The following is a 21,323-nucleotide window of genomic DNA, read 5'->3' on the forward strand; positions in this document are numbered from 1 at the left end:
CCTTTAAAGGAGAACTATGAGGTGAGTGATTTCCACTCACCTCATAGTTCTAGCCGACCTGTGACAATGAGACTGTCACAGGTCGGCTCAGTAGATCGGGAGGTGAGCGAACACATACCGGCGTTCGCTCACCTCTCGATCCTGTCACGGCTCTCTGCCGTGACAGGGGGAGGGGCTGGATTCCCCCCTCCCTGCTCCGATCTGCCAGCGCTGACTGGCAGAACGGACGGGGGAGGGGGCGGGTACAGCTGGCTCTGCCTCCAGATAGGCAGAGCCAGCTGTCACTCACGCAGCTGGGCGGATCCCGACGTCCAGGTCGGGATCCGAGCTTAGGGTAACGGGAGGACGCTAGTTTGTGTCCTCCCGTTACCCTAAGGAGACCTATGGGGAAAAACACTGACCCCATAGTTCTCCTTTTAATAGTTCTAGAAAACTGTGATGTGATGAGTCAATATTGGGTTCCCATCTATTCTGGTCATGTGAGTAATATGTCCTCTGGCACAGACTGACTGCACAGTTCCAAAATTGCTCCATAATGTCTGGAAAAAGCTATTTAATAGTTTCTAAAGACATTAAAACTGGTGTGATGGTATTGTATTTCTTCTTCTATATAGAGCTCAGCATTCCTCAATGAAATGGTAGAATAAGCTGAATCCTGAACAGTAATCAAAATAAAACCAGTCATTTCCTAAGGCACAGTCAGTAATAACTGTGTTTAAACCACTGCTGGGAACTGCAGAACAATTTCAGCTGCCATTATCTTGGTTCATGACTTGCTGCTAATAATGTAACAAAATTCAGAATATTTACATGTACATAGAAAAGAACAATGTCCGAATGACTGACTTTCTACCTCAGAAGAAGAAATACCTGTACTATTTTCTGTGAAGCTCATCAACTTTTATGCTGACTTAGCTGGAAACATTTTCCAAGTGTGAGGGTTTCGTGTGCAAGTTTATTTTTCCTTGAATTACTGCAATGCATTTTTCTGTCATTAAGAACTGTACCAATTGTGCTTTTAGAATGGAACTTTGTGAGTTATGTATTTGCCAAACTGAGTTTGTGGATGTTTGGCTTATGTTAATCATGATTTTTTTTTTCTTTTTGAAAAACAACCTTGACCATCTCCACTTATTGACATGTGAAGTTCATGTGTTCACCGCTACAGTGGGGTTTTGATGTGTGCTCTTTTAGCCGGTTAAAACAACTTAAATGAAAATGTTTACTGTCATACTTAACCACTCGAAGTCCGCGGTGTTTACACCCCCTTCCTGGCCAGGCCATTTTTCAATATTCAGCGCTGCGGTACTTTGACTGACATTTATTCCGTCATGCAACGCTGTACTGAAATGAATTGTATACCCTTTTTTGGGGACAGATAGAGCGTTCTTATGGTGGTATTTAATCACCACTGGGGGGTTCTATTTTTTAATATATTAAGGAAAAATTACCAAAAAACCAAAACTGTTTCCCCTATATTAAATGATAAAACATTTATTATTACCCAATTTTTTGCTAAAATATAAAAGAGACGGGGGTCACGTCGGGTACATAGACACCAAACATGCCAAGCCTTAAAATTGCGCACGAAACCTCAAAAAACTACAATGCCCAAAATTGGCCACAGGCGACGCTTTAAAAGCTTTTACCGCTCATCAGTTTAGTGATTGATGGCCCTAGAATGATTGCTCTCGCTCCGACGTTCGCGGCGATATGTAACGTGTAGCGCAATTGTCATTTTCGCAGGCTAGCGCATCGAATGCGTATTTACATTTATATGTGTGTAAATGTGGGGGTGGAGGACTTAAACATTTTGTGGGAATTTTTTTTTATATGCGACTTATTTTTGTAAACTTTAAAAAACAGACAGACAGGTCCTCCTTTATGGAGACATTAGAGATCAGCTTTATCAGCTTCTTCTCTCTGGCTATAGCAGCCAAAGGACTGACAGGTGAATGCGGAAGTTATGTAATACACATCACTTCTGAATTCAGACCTCGGAGGAAGATGCTGATCTCCCTCCCATCTTACCTCCTGACGCCCTCCCGAGCCGGTCCCGAACCGCAGATGGGCTAGCGGAGCCCGGGATTGAAGGTGAGGGGTCAGGAGGTGGGGACGGCAGTGGCGGCTATAGAGCCGCCGATCGTATGTATATCAAACAGCCGGTAACAGCTGTAAAGAACGGGTGTTTTTTTTTCTGCCTGTGCGCGAGCAGAAAAAAAAAGCCATCTAATGACGGCAACCCACCCGTGTGAGTCCGCCGTCCGTCCGTTTCTTTCTCAACGGGCATACGGCAAGAGGTTAAGGTGTATTTCCACTTTTGCAGCCAAAATTGAGAAAACCCCCCCACTATATATTTGTGTTCCCACACCATATTTAAAAATATTTCTTACCTTTTTTAGATATGTTTGAGTTGCATGTCTTTTCAAGCTTCTTTCTGTTTAAGTAACTAGAAATTCTGACTGTCCTAAAAGACAGACATAGAACAGACTAAGCATTTCCACATTAACATACAATGTCCTCAGGGCTTTAACCCTTTGTTAGGACAGATAATCCAGCTCATCTAGTTTACAAGTGATAATGAAATTTGCCAGCACAGTACAGAGAGTGTTAATCATTAGACACAAAACTCCCCCAAGACAATGAGAGCTAAGCAGGGTTTTGCAGTCCTGGAGTTAGCAGAAAGAGCATCTTGTATATGACAGTCTATACAAGTACCAAATCCAGTTACTAATGTGATGCAAAAGCCTTTATTGAAATAGAACAAAACAGTTCCTTTATTTGTGTATCCCAGACACTGCAGCTCACAGTGGTCGGTTTTCAGCAGCAGACAGAGTGCTGTGAATCCCAAAAACAGTGGAGAGGACTAGATGTGGCCAGGTGCTGACTGACCAGCTGGAGGCTTGTGAATCAGCAGTGACAATGCTGATAGCCATGCTCCTGTAACATCTTATCTCACTGTAGGCACATGAGCGTGGCAACTCTGTTCTGAAGTCTGGAGCAGTGCAGCATGGTTTCCACTAGAGGTGCACCGAAATGAAATTTTGAAACTAAAAAAAAAAATAGTCAGGCCGAAACCCATCATATATATATGATTATATATATAATCTATCTATCTCTAAACTGGTCTGTTTGAAGCAAATTTGTTTAGTTTCCGTCACTGACATGGTAGCTGCTTCTGCTGTTGCTGTAATCCAGACAATCTCTGATTTGTGAGAAACTAATTTAGTATAATTGGCTCTAATGTCTAGTGGACCTATGTCTGTGTAAAATGTAGAAATGAAACTGGCTGCTATGGGAAAAACACTTTTTAAACACTTTCACACCTCAGGCCCCATAGTCTTTATTTTATTGTGTAAAATTCTTGTTTCATAGAAGTTTAATGTCAAGGCCTTTATGGGTGGTATTTACTATTAGACTTAACCTTTTTGGTTTTATATTCCTCTTACAGAAAGAAAAATCAAAGGACTTTAAAAGTCATATTGTGAAATACCTAGAAACACTCTTGAACTCACAGCACAAAGTAAGAAGCCTATTGGACGGGTGTCCTATTCATATTTCTCACTGGATGGACAATGCAGTAGGAGGAATGGAACTCCCTTGCTTTGTTTTGTAATGGTATATTGTGGTGGCAAGATTATCAAATTCAGCGATGCGAGTCCCAATGGAGATCAGAAACCTGTGAATAATTCATAGTTTTGGTTCCAAGAAAAAAATTAAATGTCTGTATTGCATTGACCTACATGTTATCAAAATCTGTATTGTTTATCTGAAACAGTACATGGGGTCTGAGTTTTTATAATGTCAAATGAGCATAGTGCTGAATATTTTAAAGTGGATCTCCAGGGAAATGACTGAATACATTGTTGAAATAAATGCGTTTCCCGTTTTAACTGCCAAAGGATTTTGTTCAGCTAGCCTTGTGGTTCAAGGGACCTGCAAAGTGACGCCCATATTTTTCGGGTTTAGCTTTCTATAATATGTCTGCTTATCTAGCCTGATCTTTGAACAGTGAACTGACAGAATTAGCTCTGTCTTATGGAATGTAGTGGGGGGATCTTCCTTGTTATGCTGTGTAGCAAAGCTACGTGCATCAAGATTGGCTGAACACAATTTCAGGTTCTTTGGCAGATAAAACAGTAAATAAATATGTATTTCAGTTGTATCTAGGTTTTTTCATGGCATTCTAGTTTAAATGTTACTCTTTATTGCTCCTGCAAGTGTCTGTTACTGGTACCCCACCGATGCACTTTGTGGAATAAACTACTACCTCCAGAACTATCAGTTGCTTTCTTTGCAGTCAGGTATTTCAGGTTTATAAGGAACCATGCAGGAAACAGGTTTACAGGGAAACATTTCTTAGACAAGGCAACAGTGTGCTTGTTTCTTACACAAGGCAGCAGTATGCATAGTTTTCAAGTACAAACTGAAATATACCAAAGCCACTTCACTTTTTCGTTCTAAGTTTTCTAGTATTGTGGTATTACATTTACTTTAGACGGTAGCCAGAGAGCGAGACCCACTGAAACCCAACTTTAGTGCCTTTGTTGTGCTCTTTGAGAATGGGTTATGTCACTGTAGTAGCTGCTAGAGAGGTGAGTGAGGTCTTGTTTTAAAGCTATTTTACTGCTTGTTAAGACTGTATGTCCAAAGTCTTGGCACAGGTACACTTTTAAAGCAGGGGTGGACAAATTAATTTGTAATTCCTAAGCCAATTTGTCCAATCAAGGAGCCTGCAGGATTCTTTGAGAAGTCAGCTCTGTTGACAACATTTAAAGCTGTAAATTTAAGAAGCATTGGCTACCTGGTTCCTGGGATTTGTCCAGTCCTGCTTTAAAGTATATATAGTTGGAACCTTTCAGGTTTTTATTGCTATGTCCCTACTTGAGAGATTCTCTTTGTCCCGATGATCATTGTCATGGCAGAGAAAGCAATGGGAAATCTAAACCAGAAAGGAATTAAGAGTCCCCCCAGGAGGGCAAGAGACTGTAGAAAACCGGACAGGAGTTTTAACTATTCTCTATCCAAAACTTAAAAAAAGTTTTGGCTATAGATCTACTTCAACACATTTGATTTGGAGGACATCAGCACATATAATCTGTGTACAAGTATTATTAAGTAATAACCTGACAGCATTTTTCTTTCGGATACTGACCTTTTATTTATTTTGTTTTGTTACAGCTGGCGAAGTATTGGGAAGCATTTTTACCAGAAGCAAAAGTTATATCCTAACTGCCAAGGGACACAGTTACAGCCCGGACTATGCTATTTCTCTCCTGCCATGTTTTTTTTTTTATATATATATAAATATTATACATCTTGCATTTTAGAGACTATAGAGTCACACTCTCATTCTGCTTCTACATCCGCCCGATGCTGTCACTCTTTTTTTTTTTTTTTCTACTCCTTCAGTGCTGAATGAGGTCTGTTGCGCAATGCTGTGCAGCGCATTTTTGGATCTTTATCTCAGAGCTGATTGATCAGGATTACTGTTTCCTTTACGTGGACCCCCTTTCCACATTTCCTTTCTCGCTGCCAGATCAGCCTACAAACAATTTACTACAACGGCCGACTGGTTTGACGGGCAAGCGTAAACCTTAAAAAGGACGGTTCTGTCCCAGCACTTAGTCACATTTGGTTCTGTTAACATTTCTTGTGTATATTTTTCATTTAACTTCCACATATATTTTCTTATTAACTCTATAAAATGATAATTAGGGCTTTCTGCAAGAAAACTACAACAAAAAATGAAATTAATGGGAATTTCTTGGGGTGGGTTTATTAATATAAATATATAATGTATATTTTTTGGCTGTGACACAGACACAGAGAATGGAGCCTTTCTATTCTGCAAGAAATACACAGTTATTCAATAAAACATTAAAAAGCCCTCTGATGTATTTAGTATGTTTGTCATGTATATGAATGTGTACATAACTTTTGTGAGTGAATCATGTCAATATTACATCCTGTACCTAGGCAGAGTAATACATACACTTGTGCTCGTAAGTTTACATACCCTGGCAGAATTTATGATTTCCTGGCCATTTTTCATTAGAATATGAAATATGAGAATATGAATGATAACATGAAAACCTTTCTGTCACTCATGGGCAGTGTTTGGCTGAAGCCATTTATTATCAATCAACTGTGTTAACTCTTTTTCAATCATAATGACAACAGAAACTACCCAAATGACCCTGATCAAAAGATTACATACCCCAGTTCTTAATACGATGTGTTGCCCCCTTTAACATCAATGACAGCTTGAAGTCTTTTGTGGTATCTGTGGATGAGGCTCTTTATCTTCTCAGATGGTAAAGCTGCCCATTTCTTCCTGGCAAAAAGCCTCCAGGTCCTGTAAATTCTTGGGCTGTCTTGCATGAACTGCAGGTTTGAGATCTCCCCAGAGTGGCTCAATGATATTGAGCTCAGGAGACTGAGATGGCCACTCCAGAAGCTTCACTTTATTCTGCTGAAGCCAATGACAGGTCGACTTGGCCTTGTGTTTAGGATCATTGTCATGTTGGAATGCCCAAGTACGTCCCATGCGCAGCTTCCCTGGCTGATGCATGCAAATTGCCCTCCAGTATCTTTTCATAACATACTGCATTCATCGTGCCATCAATTCTGACCAACTTTCCGGTGCCTTTGTAGCTCACACATCCCCAAAACATCAGCGATCCACCTCCGTGTTTCACAGTAGGAATAGTGTACTTTTCATCGTAGGCCTTGTTGACTCCTCTCCAAATGTAGCATTTATGGTTGTGGCCGGAAAGCTCAATTTTGGTCTCATCACTCCAAATGACTTTGTGCCAGAAGGCTTGAGGCTTGTCTCTGTGCTCTTTGGCGTATTGTAAGCTAGATACTTTGTGGCATTTGCGTAGTAATGGCTTTCTTCTGGCGACTCGACCATGCAGCCCATCTTTGTTCAAGTGCCTCCTTATTGTGCATCTTGCAACAGCCACACCACATGTTTTCAGAGTGTCCTGTATTTCACCTGAAGTTGTTTGTTGGTTTTTCTTTTCATCCCTCCTCATGTATCACTTCCCCATCCATTTTAGATTCTAAGCCCTCAGGGGCAGGGCCCTCCTTCCCATCTTGTCTTGAATTGTATTGTGATTGTAATGTCTTCCTTATATTGTAAAGCGCTGCGCAAACTGTTGGCGCTATATAAATCCTGTATAATAATCCCAAACAATTTTCCTGGCAGTTGTGGCTGACAGTTTCGTTGGTCTACCTGACCGTGGTTTGGTTTCAAAAGAACCCCTCATGTTCCACTTCTTGATTAGAGTTTGAACACTGCTGATTGGCATTCTCAATTCCCCTTGGATATCTTTTTTTTTTATCCCTTTCCTGTTCTATGCAGTTCAACTACCTTTTCCCGCTTTGACAATTCTTTTGCTTTCCCCATGACTCAGAATCCAGACACGTCAGTGCAGCACTGGATTAAGGATGCAAGGGTGCAAACAGATCACAGGTGAGGATGGTTCCCTTTAATAGCCATTCACACCCCTTTGTGTAAACCTGTGTGCATGTTATCAGGCCAAAAACACCAGGGTATGTAAACTTTTGATCAGGGTCATTTGGGTAGTTTCTGTTATGATTGGAAAAGAGAAAAACACAGTTTATTGATAGTAAATGGCTTCAGCCAAACACTACCCATGAGTGACAGGTTTTCGTGTTATCATTCATATTCTCTGACAAACGGCCAGGAAATCATAAATTCTGCCAGGGTATGTAAACGTATGAGCACAACTGTACTTGACACCACAATAGAAGAAATGCATCTGTTGCCCTATTTAATATTTCACGGTATGTTGAGAGAACAACTCCACCCATTTGCAGTGGAGTGGTTCAGGCCTTGATTGTCCGGTGAATATTCCTTGCCATCTGTCCCAGCAAGTACGCCCCCTTCCCAAAGCCCTGCAAACACACAGTTTGTGCTATGACATGCAGTGGCCCATGTGTGAAACTTCTTTGTTGAGGACCCACATTTAATTGTTTAGATTGTGCATTTCTTTAAAAATGTACATACTGTAGATTGTCCAAGGTTTTGAATGCTTTCAGTGTGCCCTGAATTGATGGAATTGCTTACTGTTATTCTGATTGGCACCCAGACTGTCTAGTATTACAGGTATGTACCTATTTCATTCTCTCATCTGTGGCAGACATGTTTATTTTAATGTACTATAGGAAAGCATATTTTGTGTGGTTATTGCAACCCTAGGGCTTGTTCACACTTCCTGCGTTGCAATGGCATTTATTTTGAATCACTCCCTAAAGCCGGGTATACGCGGTTCTATTTTTTTCATTCAACCCGAATTGAACAGATTCCTCCAAAGCTTAGGAGCGTTGATAGACGAATCCCCCACTGTTTCCTTTTGTATTCTAATAGCAGCTACCGTCCACTGTCAGAATACCGGAACTGAGCTAACAGATGATTGGCTGCTAGCTGTGTTCAACTGAGAATTTTCCAACCTGATTATTCGATCAGCTGATCGAGGGTTGCTGGGCGGAAGGGGCCGACAGCAGCACCAATGCAGTGGATTTCGGAGAGTTAATCAAGAACCGTCTGAAATTCCAAGCATATAACCGGATTTAGGCATGCCTAGAATGTACCTGCATTGCAACATGCTATAGTGGTTCACAACACATGGTGTGTTATAGTGCACTGCAAAAAATGCAGCAGGACCTACATTTAATTTATTCAGGTGTTTAACAGCACATACATTTTGAATGGGCTGCCTACCGCAGCGTGCCTACAGTGTGGTGCATTGCATTCAGGGGTGAATGGGCCCTTTAAAGTGATTTTTTTTATGTGCCTTTCACATTTTTACAAGCTTGCTTTTCTAAATATTTGTTACTCTCTTTAATGTAGAAATGTTTAGATTACCAGCTAGAGGCCACTTTTAATGGCTGTACATTTTCTTAAAAGAGGAACTGTACTTTGGAAGCATTGATATTTTACCCATGACTAACGTGTACCATTCCTTGTTGCTTACCATGTCTCTGTTGGAAGACATGTTCCTCATGTCTGAGCCGCTACCCTGATAATTGGTGGACGAATGATCAAAGGGCAGCAGTAGAGGAGAATAGAAAGCACATATCTGCAGAAGAAGGGAGATGCATTCACTGGAGGACTTAAGGTATAGCTTCCGCCTCATCAGAGCCTCAGAAAACCTACAAGCTGCACAGTAGCGACATTGCTAAACTTCACTTTCAATTTCAAAATATGTAACAAAAAAATTACATCACTGTGGAAATAAAGATATGGTCCCTGTCCAGCTGCAGTCTGTTGGCTATAATGAATGGTAAGGGTAGATATTGCCCATAGCAGCTTAGGATTGGCCCTACTCTTGTTGGCTACCATTTTTCCTACCCCCTTATTGAAGATCTGGGTTTCTTACTTGCACCTCAAATATCTCTTCATATATAGAACTTACTTCCATAATGGAGACCCCGGCGTTCTTCCTCGGAATGGCCACTACCTCCTTCCCCCAATGGCAACCAGGTAACCTTCCCTCATATTCCACGCCCTATGAAAAGGAACCCTCAATCCCCTGGCTGACCTCTAACTGACCCAGATAACTTCCCGCTTGATCAGAGAATGGCAGGACTTACACAATCTCTTTACTCTGGAGTCTACTGACAAATAGATAGATATTTCAGCCAAACTATATTGCAGTCTGGGAGGCAGTACTTCAAATGGAATTGGCACAGCCCAAAGGAAATAAAGCCTTAGAGATGGCCTACAAAGTAACCAGAGCTACCTCTGTACAGGAAAAAGGAAAAAAAAACAAAGTCTTAAACTCGTATAAATACCCTTGTGCCCTACACAGGATCTTCCCCACAATTACCCCCAGCATAAAGCACTATGTTACGTATTTGGTGGGCCTGCCCACACATTAAGCCACACTGGAATGCCATCTTGAACTTGTACCGCAAAGTCATGGAAACGTCCATGCCCAAATGCTTGCAAGTTGCATTACTATCTATTTTACCTGGTTACTCATATTGCAAAGGACCTTCTCTTCCTGTTGGCACATACAATCATGCCAACACTGACATTGGGGATCTCCCTCAATTCCACACATTAAGCACTGGGTCCAAGAGCTATGTCACCTCATGAGAATGGAGAACTTAATAGCCTCCACACTACCCAGGATTAATATAACATTCTGTGGGGCCCTTGGATACTTTTCATGGGATCACCAGCTTATAAAAACCTCTCCTCCAAAAGCCGGAAACATTTGGACCCTACACTCCATCTGAGGGGGCAATGGTAGCTGAGACCCCTGGCATTTATAGATCCCTAGAGTAATAGATTCCTTACTATCATTGCTTGTGGCCTTGAGATAGAGCCTCTGCATTGCACCTGTATCTTCTGTCTTATCTAGGTTCTCCTTTTTCCCCTCTGTTTCTTCTACCTTCTTAAAGCAGCATGCAGTCATAGAGCCTGTCATCTATGACACAAAATGTTGGGAATTCCCGAAGCAAAAGCAACAAATACCCTCTAAATGGAGATCCCAGGGCAGAAAACTTTCCATATACACAAAATGCTTAAAAATGTTTAGTGTTTATTATTCATCATAATACTTAAACCAAAAATAAGAAACAAAACTATATCCCCCATAAAGCAAAATAACAATATATGATCCTGATATCCGCATTAATTTGACATAATCTTATGCTAATAAAGATATCTATTGCACATATCTGTCCCAAAGCAAGCGGACTCATGAGGGCCAAGAATCTCCTGCTCAACATGTTTTGGTACCACTGTACATTGTGTTAAAATGTATGTACTGAACACCGCATGAGTGGTGGTTTGTATTGTACAGTATGTATGCTGTTAACCCTCATTTGCGTAATATTCTTAATGTTAAAAAAATACTTTCTATGGTATAATTAGCAGACCAAAGGGGAGCAAATAAGAGACGCTTATTGTTTTACCCTTTATATGGGAAACAATGTAAGGGGTTTTGATGTTTTAACATTATTTGAAACCTCTGTAATTTGTTGCCCATAGAGCAATTAGAGCAGTGCAAATAAGTGCATCTTGGAAGGCTATGGGTCTAGGCACCCACCAGACATTTTTAAAGTATACCGGTCACAAATCTGAGCACACCACAAATTCGTAGGTGAGTTAACCTTCACAATGCAAATCTTTATTTTTTTCCCAGTAAAAGTCTAGTTTAATTTAAATAAGATGAAGTTCAATGCAAAGCTCAACTGTTTGTGAGAGTTTTACTATAATCATTTCAGCTCTCCTACCTATGAACCACAGCAATTTTTACATTTCTACTATGGGCCTGTTTATTTGGCATTAACATTGCCATTACTTGCAGGTGAAGTCTAGCCTTCCCTTTTTTTCTCACAGTAACAAGTCCTCTCCTGTGTTGAAAATGAATACTCTGAAACCCCCTGTAAACTTGCATCTCCACATTATAACCCATTGAAGCTGAAACAACTATCTCGAGCTCACCTTCATTTCCTTTCTGAACACACTCTATCATTCATTAATAAATTCTCCCCTGACCCTTACCATCATTGTACCTCCTGGCTGCTAAAAATGGGGCTTTGCAGTCACATGTGAGTAATCAGTCATTTGCACCATTAGTTATTCTATTAGGGTTCTCTTAAATTGATTTAGAAATATAGTCAATATATAAGTATCAATGCTTTGTAAAAAAAATATTTCTTAGTGATTCTGAACTTTTAAACACGTGTGTGTGTGTGTGTGTGTGTGTGTGTATAACATTTGTTTTCTTCTTTTTTTTTTTTATTATATTTATCCTTGGTCAGCACATATACTTTTAGTACATCTGGGGGGACTTATGGGAGGAGGAGGAGGCGATGACAGGAAACAGCTACTTTCTGTTCCCTCTTAGAGTATAGAGCATTTCCTCTTGGAAGACATAATATTTTTGTGTCATTCTACAAAGGTGATTTTAGAATATCTGTGCAATGGATGAGAGTCTCTCATTTAGTGTCCTTGGATCATCAACCAATAATTGCCATATTGTCACATTACTAAGATATCAAACAATTACGTAAACCTAACCCAGTGAACAAATTCTTTCAGCGTGTCTGTATGGCTACCCACTCCACATATCTTACGTAGGTTAAAAAATCCTTACCTTGGATCAGTAATTATTAGTATTGCGTATGCACAGCCAGAACATTATATTCACTACTGGGGGCATGAGAGATGTGTGTGATCAAATATTGTCTCCACGGGAAGAGTATTTTATTACCCAATTAATTATGATTTAGCCTTTTTACTCAAGTTCTGCTTGGCAAAACAGTAGCTTTTAGCTTCTGGGGATAATCATTCTGAGGATACATTGGAGGAGATAAACATGTAGAAGAGGCTATGTATTGTTAGGGATTGGATACGTTTAGTATAAGTGTATGGTAAGGGCAGGGCCGCCACCAGGGGGGTACGGCCGATAGTCATGTAAGGGCCCGGGCAGCCCAGGGGGCCCGCCCGGGACCCTTACATGAGTATCGGCCGACGGTGAAGGGCGAGGAGGCGGCCGGGCTCCTGCAGCGCAGGGCCCAAGCATTGCCGCTCCAGCGGCTTCCAGACAAGCTGGGGCCCCATCGGTGACGCTGCTCATCTGATGTTGGACTGGCCGTAAGTGACGTGATTTCCAGCTAGTCTGGCGGCAGAGGAGACCTGGTGTGCAGGTAAGAGGAGCTGGGAGGGATGGGGATGCAGCCCTGACCAGCCCACCTGAGACCCCTTCAGAGCCCACCATAGACAGTTTCAGATGGGCTGTGCAGCATCTACAGGTGAAACTCGAATAATTAGAATATCGTGCAAAGTTCATTTATTTCACTAATGCAACTTAAAAGGTGAAACTAATATATGAGATAGACTCATTACATGCAAAGCAAGATAGTTCAAGCCGTGATTTGTTACAATTGTGATGATTATGGCTTACAGCTCATGAAAACCCCAAGAACCCCAAATCCACAACATCAAAAAAGTAGATTATTACATGCAATCAATAAAACAAGGATTGTACATAGAACAATATCGGACCTCTGAAAAGTACAAGCATGCATATGTACTCAGTACTTGGTTTGGGCCCCTTTTGCAGCACTTACTGCAATTACTTTTGCACGATATTCTAATTATTAGAGTTTCACCTGTATAATCAGCCCTGCGTCCAGCGGGTCACTCAGCCCTGCGTCCAGCGGGTCACTCAGCCCTGCGTCCAGCGGGTCACTCAGCCCTGCGTCCAGCGGGTCACTCAGCCCTGCGTCCAGCGGGTCACTCAGCCCTGCGTCCAGCGGGTCACTCAGCCCTGCGTCCAGCGGGTCACTCAGCCCTGCGTCCAGCGGGTCACTAAGCCCAGAGTCCAGCGGGTCACTCAAGCCCGAAGAGTCCAGCGGGTCACTCAAGCCCGAAGAGTCCAGCGGTTCACTCAGTCCTGAGTCCAGCGGTTCACTCAGTCCTGAGTCCATCGGTTCACTCAGTCCTGAGTCCAGCGGTTCACTCAGTCCTGAGTCCAGCGGTTCACTCAGTCCTGAGTCCAGTTTGTCGCTAATCCCCTGCGTCCATCGGGTCGCTAAGCCCTGCGTCCATCGGGTCTCTAAGCCCTGAGCCAAATTCATATATTCTGCATTGCTGTATAAATGTATTGTTGGTATTTGTAGTCCCCCCTACAGCTGGTGCCATTGACCTAAAGCCGTGTAAGGGGCCCGAGAATTTCTGATGGTTGCCCTGGGTAAGGGGGGGCTTCCTTATAGTGGCAGTGGGTGACCGTGCCTGCACAATTTGTGCCGATGCAGTATGTAGTTTGTGACAGGTGGATAATGCAGGGGAGCAATTGGGAGACAATTATCACCTCGTAAAAGGAAGTGTCTGATCAAGAACCTTCAAGGCAGGATCACCAGGTATTTTATGAAACGCTTCAGGGTTAAAAATAAATATATTTTTCCAAAGATATTACAGCTGAGCAGAAGTTAAACAGCTTGTATTTGAATGCAAAAACGTGACAGGCTCTTCCCCACTACAGTAACCCCCCCTCCTGACATCAAACACAAATCTCCAGAGGTGGACAGAAGAGTGGAACAAAATAAGGAAAAAGGGATTTAACCATTTGTGAAATGTGAGATGACCCCTCTAACTTTGCTGCCCTAAGCACTGCCCAACAATTGCCATTATAGTAATATACTATTAGTAAACATTGCACAGATTGTATATTAGTCACACACCATACAGTCCTACTTCACAATCAAATACTCGGTGCTAAAGTGCTACAAGCCAAGGTGACAGTAACAATTCGAACCATCATTCTTTTAACAGAATAGGCAGATTTATATGTTTGTTACTCTGCCTCGATGTGGTGAACATTGGACTTGTGCAGTGGACTCTCCTAAGGCTGGGCACACACCTTACAACCATCGCAAGACTTTTGTCTTGCGATGGTTGTAAGGTACTTAAAAAAGCGCACGATCTGCCTATCTTGCATAGGCAGATCGTACTTGCGATGATCGCAAGTCACACCCCCTGAGGGGCGGGGTTCCGATGACAGCAATGCCTAACGGGCAGTGTGAGCTTGCGCACACCGGCCCGTACGGCTTTTATCGTACGGACATGCCACAAACCCGCCGAACATCGTACGATGCTCGGCGGGTTTTCGAACATGTCCGTAAGTTTAAAGTCATGCGACCTTACAGTAGTAGAGGTCGCACAGCTTCCACACACCTTACGATAATCGCAAGGTGTGTGGGGACCTTTATGGAGCAAACCCTAGGCTCACCTTGCAGCATATGTGAGATTTTAAGCGTGTACCAAATCATCAGCACATGAAGCATTGGGATAGGCGGGAGGTCAGGGCTGGTGGCAGGCAACTCGCTCCCGTGATGGACTACAATCTCATGTTTAGTTTACTAATTTGTATTGAGAATTTAATCCATCAGGAGTGATCTTGGAGTGGTGACTACTTTACAACACTCACAGGGACCATGGGGAACAAAAGTAGCCACCCTCCAGAAGGAAGGACAGTGTCAGCACCAATTCAGAGATGATTTGAGGATCTACAGTTGAGTGATACACAAATAAGATAAATTTTTGTTAAAAGTTAAGGTACTTGGATGCATTTTTAAGATTTAACTCCTGAGTTTAGAGTCACTTTAAGGGTGCCTGCAGAGGATTACCTTTCAGCTTTAATAAATGACAGGTGCCCATGTTTTGTTTCTAAGAGAATATTTTCAATAATAAGATCAAAAGCAGATGTTTTATACAGTCATGGCCCAGAATATTGGCACCCCTGCATTTCTGTCAGGTAATGCACCACTTTGTTAAAACAATTGTTGCAATTACACATGTTTAGGCATTTCTCATGTTTATTTCTTTTGTTTGTATTGGTATGACACAAAAATGTGGAGGAAAAAAAGCCAAATCTGACAGATTCCACGCAAAACTCCAAAAATAGACTGGACAAAATTATTGGCACCCTCAATTAATATTTGGTAACACGGCCCTTGGGGGGAAAAAACTGAAATCAATTGCTTCCTGTAACCTTTAATGAGTTTCTTCCACCTCTCTACAAGAGTTTTGGACCACTCTTCTTTCGCCAACTGCTCCAGGTTTCTCAGATTGGGGTTCCTTTTCCCAACTGCTGTTTTGAGATCTCTCCACAGGTGCTCTATGGGATTTAGATCTGGGCTCACTGCTGGCCATTCCAGTACTCTCCGGCGCTTTGTCTGAAACCATTTCTGGATACTTTGTGACATGTATTTTGGGTCATTGTCCTGCTATAAGACCCATGGCCTCTGACGGAGACCCAACTTGACCCTACATTCACCCCAGAATGCTTTGGTAGTCTTCAGATTCCATAATGCTATGCACACAGTCAAGACATCCAGTGCCTGAAACAGCAAAACATCAGTGAACCTCCACCATGTTTGACTGTAGGGACTGTATTTTTTTTCTTTAAAGGCCTTATTTCTTTTTCTGAAAACAGTAGAATGATGGACTTTACCAAAAAGCTGTAATTTTGTTTTGTCAAAAAGCTGTTAATTGTGTGTCATAACAATACAAACAAAATAAATAAACATGAGAATGCCAAACATTTGTAATTACAACAATTTTCTGCGCAAAGTGGTGCATTATCTGACAGAAATGCAGGGGTGCCAATATTTTTGGCCATGACTGTATATAAATATGTTGACAACACTACTTCCAGAATTGCAGACCTTATATCTATTTTTCATAAATGCCTATCATCTAGATTCTTGGCATGCAGTATACCAACATCTTATTCTTTCTTTCTTTAGAATTAGGATATTTTACTAGTCATCCCTATAAGATGGGCACCTAATTATATACTTTTATAGGAAAATACTGAATGTAGCTGTTGTATAAAGTCCCATAAATGTTAGTTACTTGACAATATTTCCCTGCTGCCTTTGTCCTTTTCAGCATCCGATTTGACCTAGCTCTAGATCAGTAGATGCACAACTATTGTTACTTGGCTAGCTTTCACACTTTCTCTCCGTACAGTAGGAGCTGTATTATCGGACAGATTTATATGTGGTAATTCTATTAAAGCGGTACTCTTGTGGAAGGCAAATGATGCAATAAAGAATCAAAGTTACTGTTAATTTCTTTCCTGGTAGTCTTCCATTACAGCTCGCTGATTAATTAACTCCCTGTAATTATTTTAATCCTTTTCGTTGTACCTATACCATTGTTTGTTAAAAAAGAAACATATTCTACAGCATAGGTAGCCAAACTTTGGCCCTCTAGTTCTGATGAAACTACAGATTCCATCATGAATCTACTAGGAGTCATGCCTGTGGCTTTCAAAGTCTTGCAATGCCTGATGGGACATGTAGATCCAAAAAAGCTGGAGGGTGGAAGTTTGGCTAACTCTTTTCTAGGACAAAGCATTCTGAGCTCCCTAATTCTGATCTCATTTGGTAGGTGAGGGCATGCTATCAAGATAGTTGAAGGTCACCCAAAAAATTTATTTCACTAATGCAACTTAAAAGGTGAAACTAATATATGAGATAGACTCATTACATGCAAAGCAAGATAATTCAAGCCGTGATTTGTCATAATTGTGATGATTATGGCTTACAGCTCATGAAAACCCCAAGAACCCCAAATCCACAACCTCAAAAAAGTAGATTATTACATGCAATCAATAAAACAAGGATTGTACATAGAACAATATGGAACCTCTGAAAAGTACAAGCATGCATATGTACTCAGTACTTGGTTTGGGCCCCTTTTGCAGCACTTACTGCAATTACTTTTGCACGATATTCTAATTATTCGAGTTTCACCTGTATGTATATATATATAATTATTTAGCTCTGCCCTTAGTTTGGCAAATTGGCTTATAAATATTTTGTGCTTACAGTTTTTGTCTGCTTCCCAGTAATATTTCTAGGCTGCCTTTCAATTTAGGTCTAGTAACATCGCACATAAATCATCCAATTAAAAAAAATATATATAATGTAACTGTATCTAAAGCCAAATCAATTTTGGATGTAGCTCAGAAGTGTTAAAGCCACTGTCAGGTTTTTAATGCTGTCTATGTCCCCACAGGAAAGGTTCACACTTTTTGTCCTAGTAACCATTATCACTGGATAGAAAATTATAGAAAATCCAAAATGTTACAGTTGCTATCAGAACATGAATAGAGGGCACATCTTCCAATGGGATTACCTGTTTCAGTGACAACTGTAAAAATTGGAATTTCCAAATGATTGCTGTGTCTCCAGGATAGGAAGTAAAAGGAAACATTCCAATGGGATAAGGATAGCAAAAAATACCCTTGAAATTATTCCCCTTAGTCTAACCATAACTAAAAAAAAAAAACTAGCTTAGCTATAGGTTACATAAACTGTACGTCAATGTCTCTTCATTACAAAAGCAATCTGGTTTTTGCGGTTTACAACATTATCCATTTGCTGTCTGTGGCTCTGAATCATAAATCATGAAACCAAAAACATAAAGAACCATTGCTCAGCAATTTTTTCACAGGCTTTTGAAATACATTTTTTTTCCGTTAGATATTTCCCCATTTGTTATAAAATGGAAGTATGTGTGTAGAAACTACACTGAAGCAGCGAACAAAATAGATGTAGACCAGGGGTCTCAAAGTAACGGCCCGCAAACTGGTACTATGCGGCCCGCAGCCAGCTGACAAGTCAGGCACGCCATCATGCACCACATACTTGACTTGCGGGAGCAGCTACACGGTATGCCTCTCTGTCAGATAAAGACCGCATAGCTGCTCCTGTCAGCGCCGGCACTCACTAGTTTCTTTCGGCTGGAGCTCTGACGAGTCTGAGCTCCAGCCGAAAGGATGGGTTAGTAAGGTCTGCACCAGACCTTACTAATTAACCGCTAGATCACCAGGGATTGTGCCTCCTCGCCTTCTCCCTGCAAAGATGTGAGCAGGGGGGTGGGGGGAGTATTATTTTGTGTGTGTGTGTGGGGGGGGGTTGTCTTTTTCTATGTGTGTATTTACTGTATAAATGTGCACCTTGCTGTAAAGCTGGTAACAAATTGATGAGTGCGTTTGCCATTTGTTTTGATTGATTTGATGCAGTGACACATGCGGGGTACGTTGTGCATACCTGCGCCTTTAAGGGAGGTTGGGCTTCCTCCTGACAAACCTGCACCCAATTTAATCTTTTGCCCCATGTGCTCCAAAATGGAGACTCTAATAGTTTAGAGTTAGAACCGCACTATATGGAGGTGCCTTGACGTGGCTGTGCGGCTTTCACATTTTCTGCAGAAGACGTGGATCTATACCTTTGATTTTAACCTTGGTGCTTAGACAGGTTTTTTTGCATGCTGGCTGGTGAGTGTGCCAGGAAAACTTTTTTCTGTTTTACTGTGTGTGTATTTGGCCCCATTCTAACCTATATTTCAGGTGCAATTAGGGATTCCTGCATCAGGAATTTGCATTTTCCTGCAGCAGGAATCCCTAATCTGTCATTTACAAGCATCAACTGTCATCCGTTCAAGTTAATGATCAGGTGACAGCCGCTGCTTGTTAACGCCTGCACACTACATTTAATCATATTACATGCATTTCCAAAACAATCACTATCCCTGGATGCTGCATCCACAAAGAGTGATTGATTTCTAACTGGATTTAATCATATCACATACGATTATATGCGGTATGCAAGTGTTTACATGCAGCTGCTGTCACCCGATCATTAACTTGAACAGGTGACAGTTGCCCCTTGTAAACGCTTGTAATATGCGCAGACATTAACAATGGTACTGTATATAATTACATTTTATTTTGAAGTATGAAATTTGGCAAGCGGCCCCCACAGGACTACAACATTTGTTCAGTGGCCTCGGAGTGAATTGAGTTTGAGACATCTGATATAGACTCTCTAGATTTGACATTATCATGTTTGTTTAACCACTTGCCGTCCGCCCGTTGTAAAAAAACGGACGGACGGACGGCACTGCTGCATTGGCAGGTTGCCGTCCCCAGACGGCATTTTTTTTCTGCTCGCGCGCGCCCCCCTAGCAGGCATTCACGGGCAGAAAAGACCTGACCAATGCAAACACCCGTTACCGGGTGTTTCACATATAGACGCTCGGCGTCCATAGCCCGCCGATCGTCTATATGTGCTCGTTTTTTGCCCCCCCGACACCTCACCTGCAATCCCGGGATCCGCTGCCCCATCTGCGGCCCGGGACCGGCTCGGAGGGCGTCAGAGTATAAATAAAATAAAATAAAGGTAACATATAAAAAAGTAAAATAAAATAAAAGTCACATATAAAAAAAGTGAAAAAAAAACCCCCCAAAATGTTTAACTCCCCCACTCTACCCCATTTACGCACCTATAAACGTAAATACGCCCCCGGTGCCCCAGCGCGCAAAAACGACAATTGCGCTACACATGTTACATATCGCAGTGAGAGCAATCATTTTAGGGCCATCAATCACTGATAACACTAAACTGATGAGCGGTAACAGCTTTTAAAGCGTCGCCTATGGCCTATTTTGGGTATTATCGTGACCCCGTCTTTTATATTTTACCCAAAAATTGGGTAATAATAAATGTTTTATCATTTAATATAGGGGAAACTTTTTTTAAATTTCGGTAATTTTTCCTTAATATAGTAAAAAATAAAAACCCCAGTGGTGAATAAATACCACCAAAATAAAGCTCTATCTGTCCCCAAAAAAGGGTATAAAATTAATTTCAGTACAGCGTTGCATGACGGAATAAATGTCAGTCAAAGAACCGCAGCGCTGAATACTGAAAAATGGCCTGGATGGGAAGGGGGTTTAACACCGTTGATGTCAACTGGTTAAGAAGGCAATGAACAAAGTTGCAGTAACAGCCAAACAGATTTTTGGATTCTTCAGTTTGTAACAGTCGGGAAAAGCAAGATGGTTATGGTTACTATGGATTAGTTACTGTGGATTACTGCACTTTCACATTCCTTAATAATGCCTGACCCTATAGATAACCCTTCAAAAAAGAACACTTTGAACACTTTGCTGGCGCCTGTACCCTGTGATGTTATTACTATGCCTGTGCACTGATGCAGCATAAAGAGCTTAGGTTGTTTTTTGTCTAGCTGAGTCAGGAGCTCTGAAGCAACCAACCCTGTGACTGGACTGCGGTCTGGAGTCTGAGTCACAGGCAGGTGCTGAGTATCTTCCTAATCAGTTGTGCAAGTTCGATAAGATGCATATATATGCACCTAAAAAAACACCAAGTAAAACATGACTTATAACAGGCCAAAGTGCCTTTAACCCCCCCAAAAATAAACCTTCCTAATATTTTTTTTAAACATCTGTGTGCCCTTACATACATACATACATAAATTACCTGTTGATCATACCAATAAATCAGCCATCCTTGTCATTGGTGGCAACGCTCTGCAGGCTCATAGAACTTCTGCAGTGTTGTCACAGTGTGCAGAGCGGGCGCTAGTGTACAAGCAGTTGCGGGGGTTGGGGGGGGGAATGGTATCACCCAGCCTCCTAAAGATAGATGTAGGTTATGGCTCTGTGTAATGTCAGGTCCACCCCTGCCCCTTGTTCTGTGAGCTTAAGGCTGCACTGTGTCTGTGTGTTGTTATCTGTGAGCCCTGTCATGCCCTGGAGCATCCGAAAGCAATTCCTCATGGCCGCTGTGTGTGTAGTGAGAGGATCATTTATCATGTGCCTGAACTGTCTCCTGCTCCCAGCTGCAGGTACAGTGGAGTGGGGTTAGGGGAAGAGTGTGCGTGTGTTGTTCTGGGATGGTGGTACATTCAAGTCAATGGCATCACAGCCATGCCCCCCCCCCCCCCCCCCCCC

The 21,323-nt window shown here is 41.8% G+C and overlaps 1 protein-coding gene across 1 annotated transcript in view; it reads left to right on the forward strand.

The window, feature by feature from the left end:
• Nucleotides 1–5,897, forward strand: part of SNX1 (sorting nexin 1) — a 28,292-nt gene extending 22,395 nt beyond the window's left edge. Inside the window, exons 14-15 of the mRNA XM_018570435.1 lie at nucleotides 3,452–3,523; nucleotides 5,182–5,897. Of these exons, the coding sequence (XP_018425937.1) occupies nucleotides 3,452–3,523; nucleotides 5,182–5,232 (123 nt within the window). The 3' untranslated portion in view covers nucleotides 5,233–5,897. The remainder of the gene's footprint in view (nucleotides 1–3,451; nucleotides 3,524–5,181) is intronic.
• The last annotated feature ends 15,426 nt before the right edge of the window (nucleotides 5,898–21,323 follow it).

This window comes from Nanorana parkeri, unplaced genomic scaffold (assembly GCF_000935625.1).
Source record: "Nanorana parkeri isolate BGI_ZX_2015 unplaced genomic scaffold, ASM93562v1 scaffold1532, whole genome shotgun sequence".
Classification (NCBI taxonomy): Eukaryota; Metazoa; Chordata; class Amphibia; order Anura; family Dicroglossidae; genus Nanorana; species Nanorana parkeri.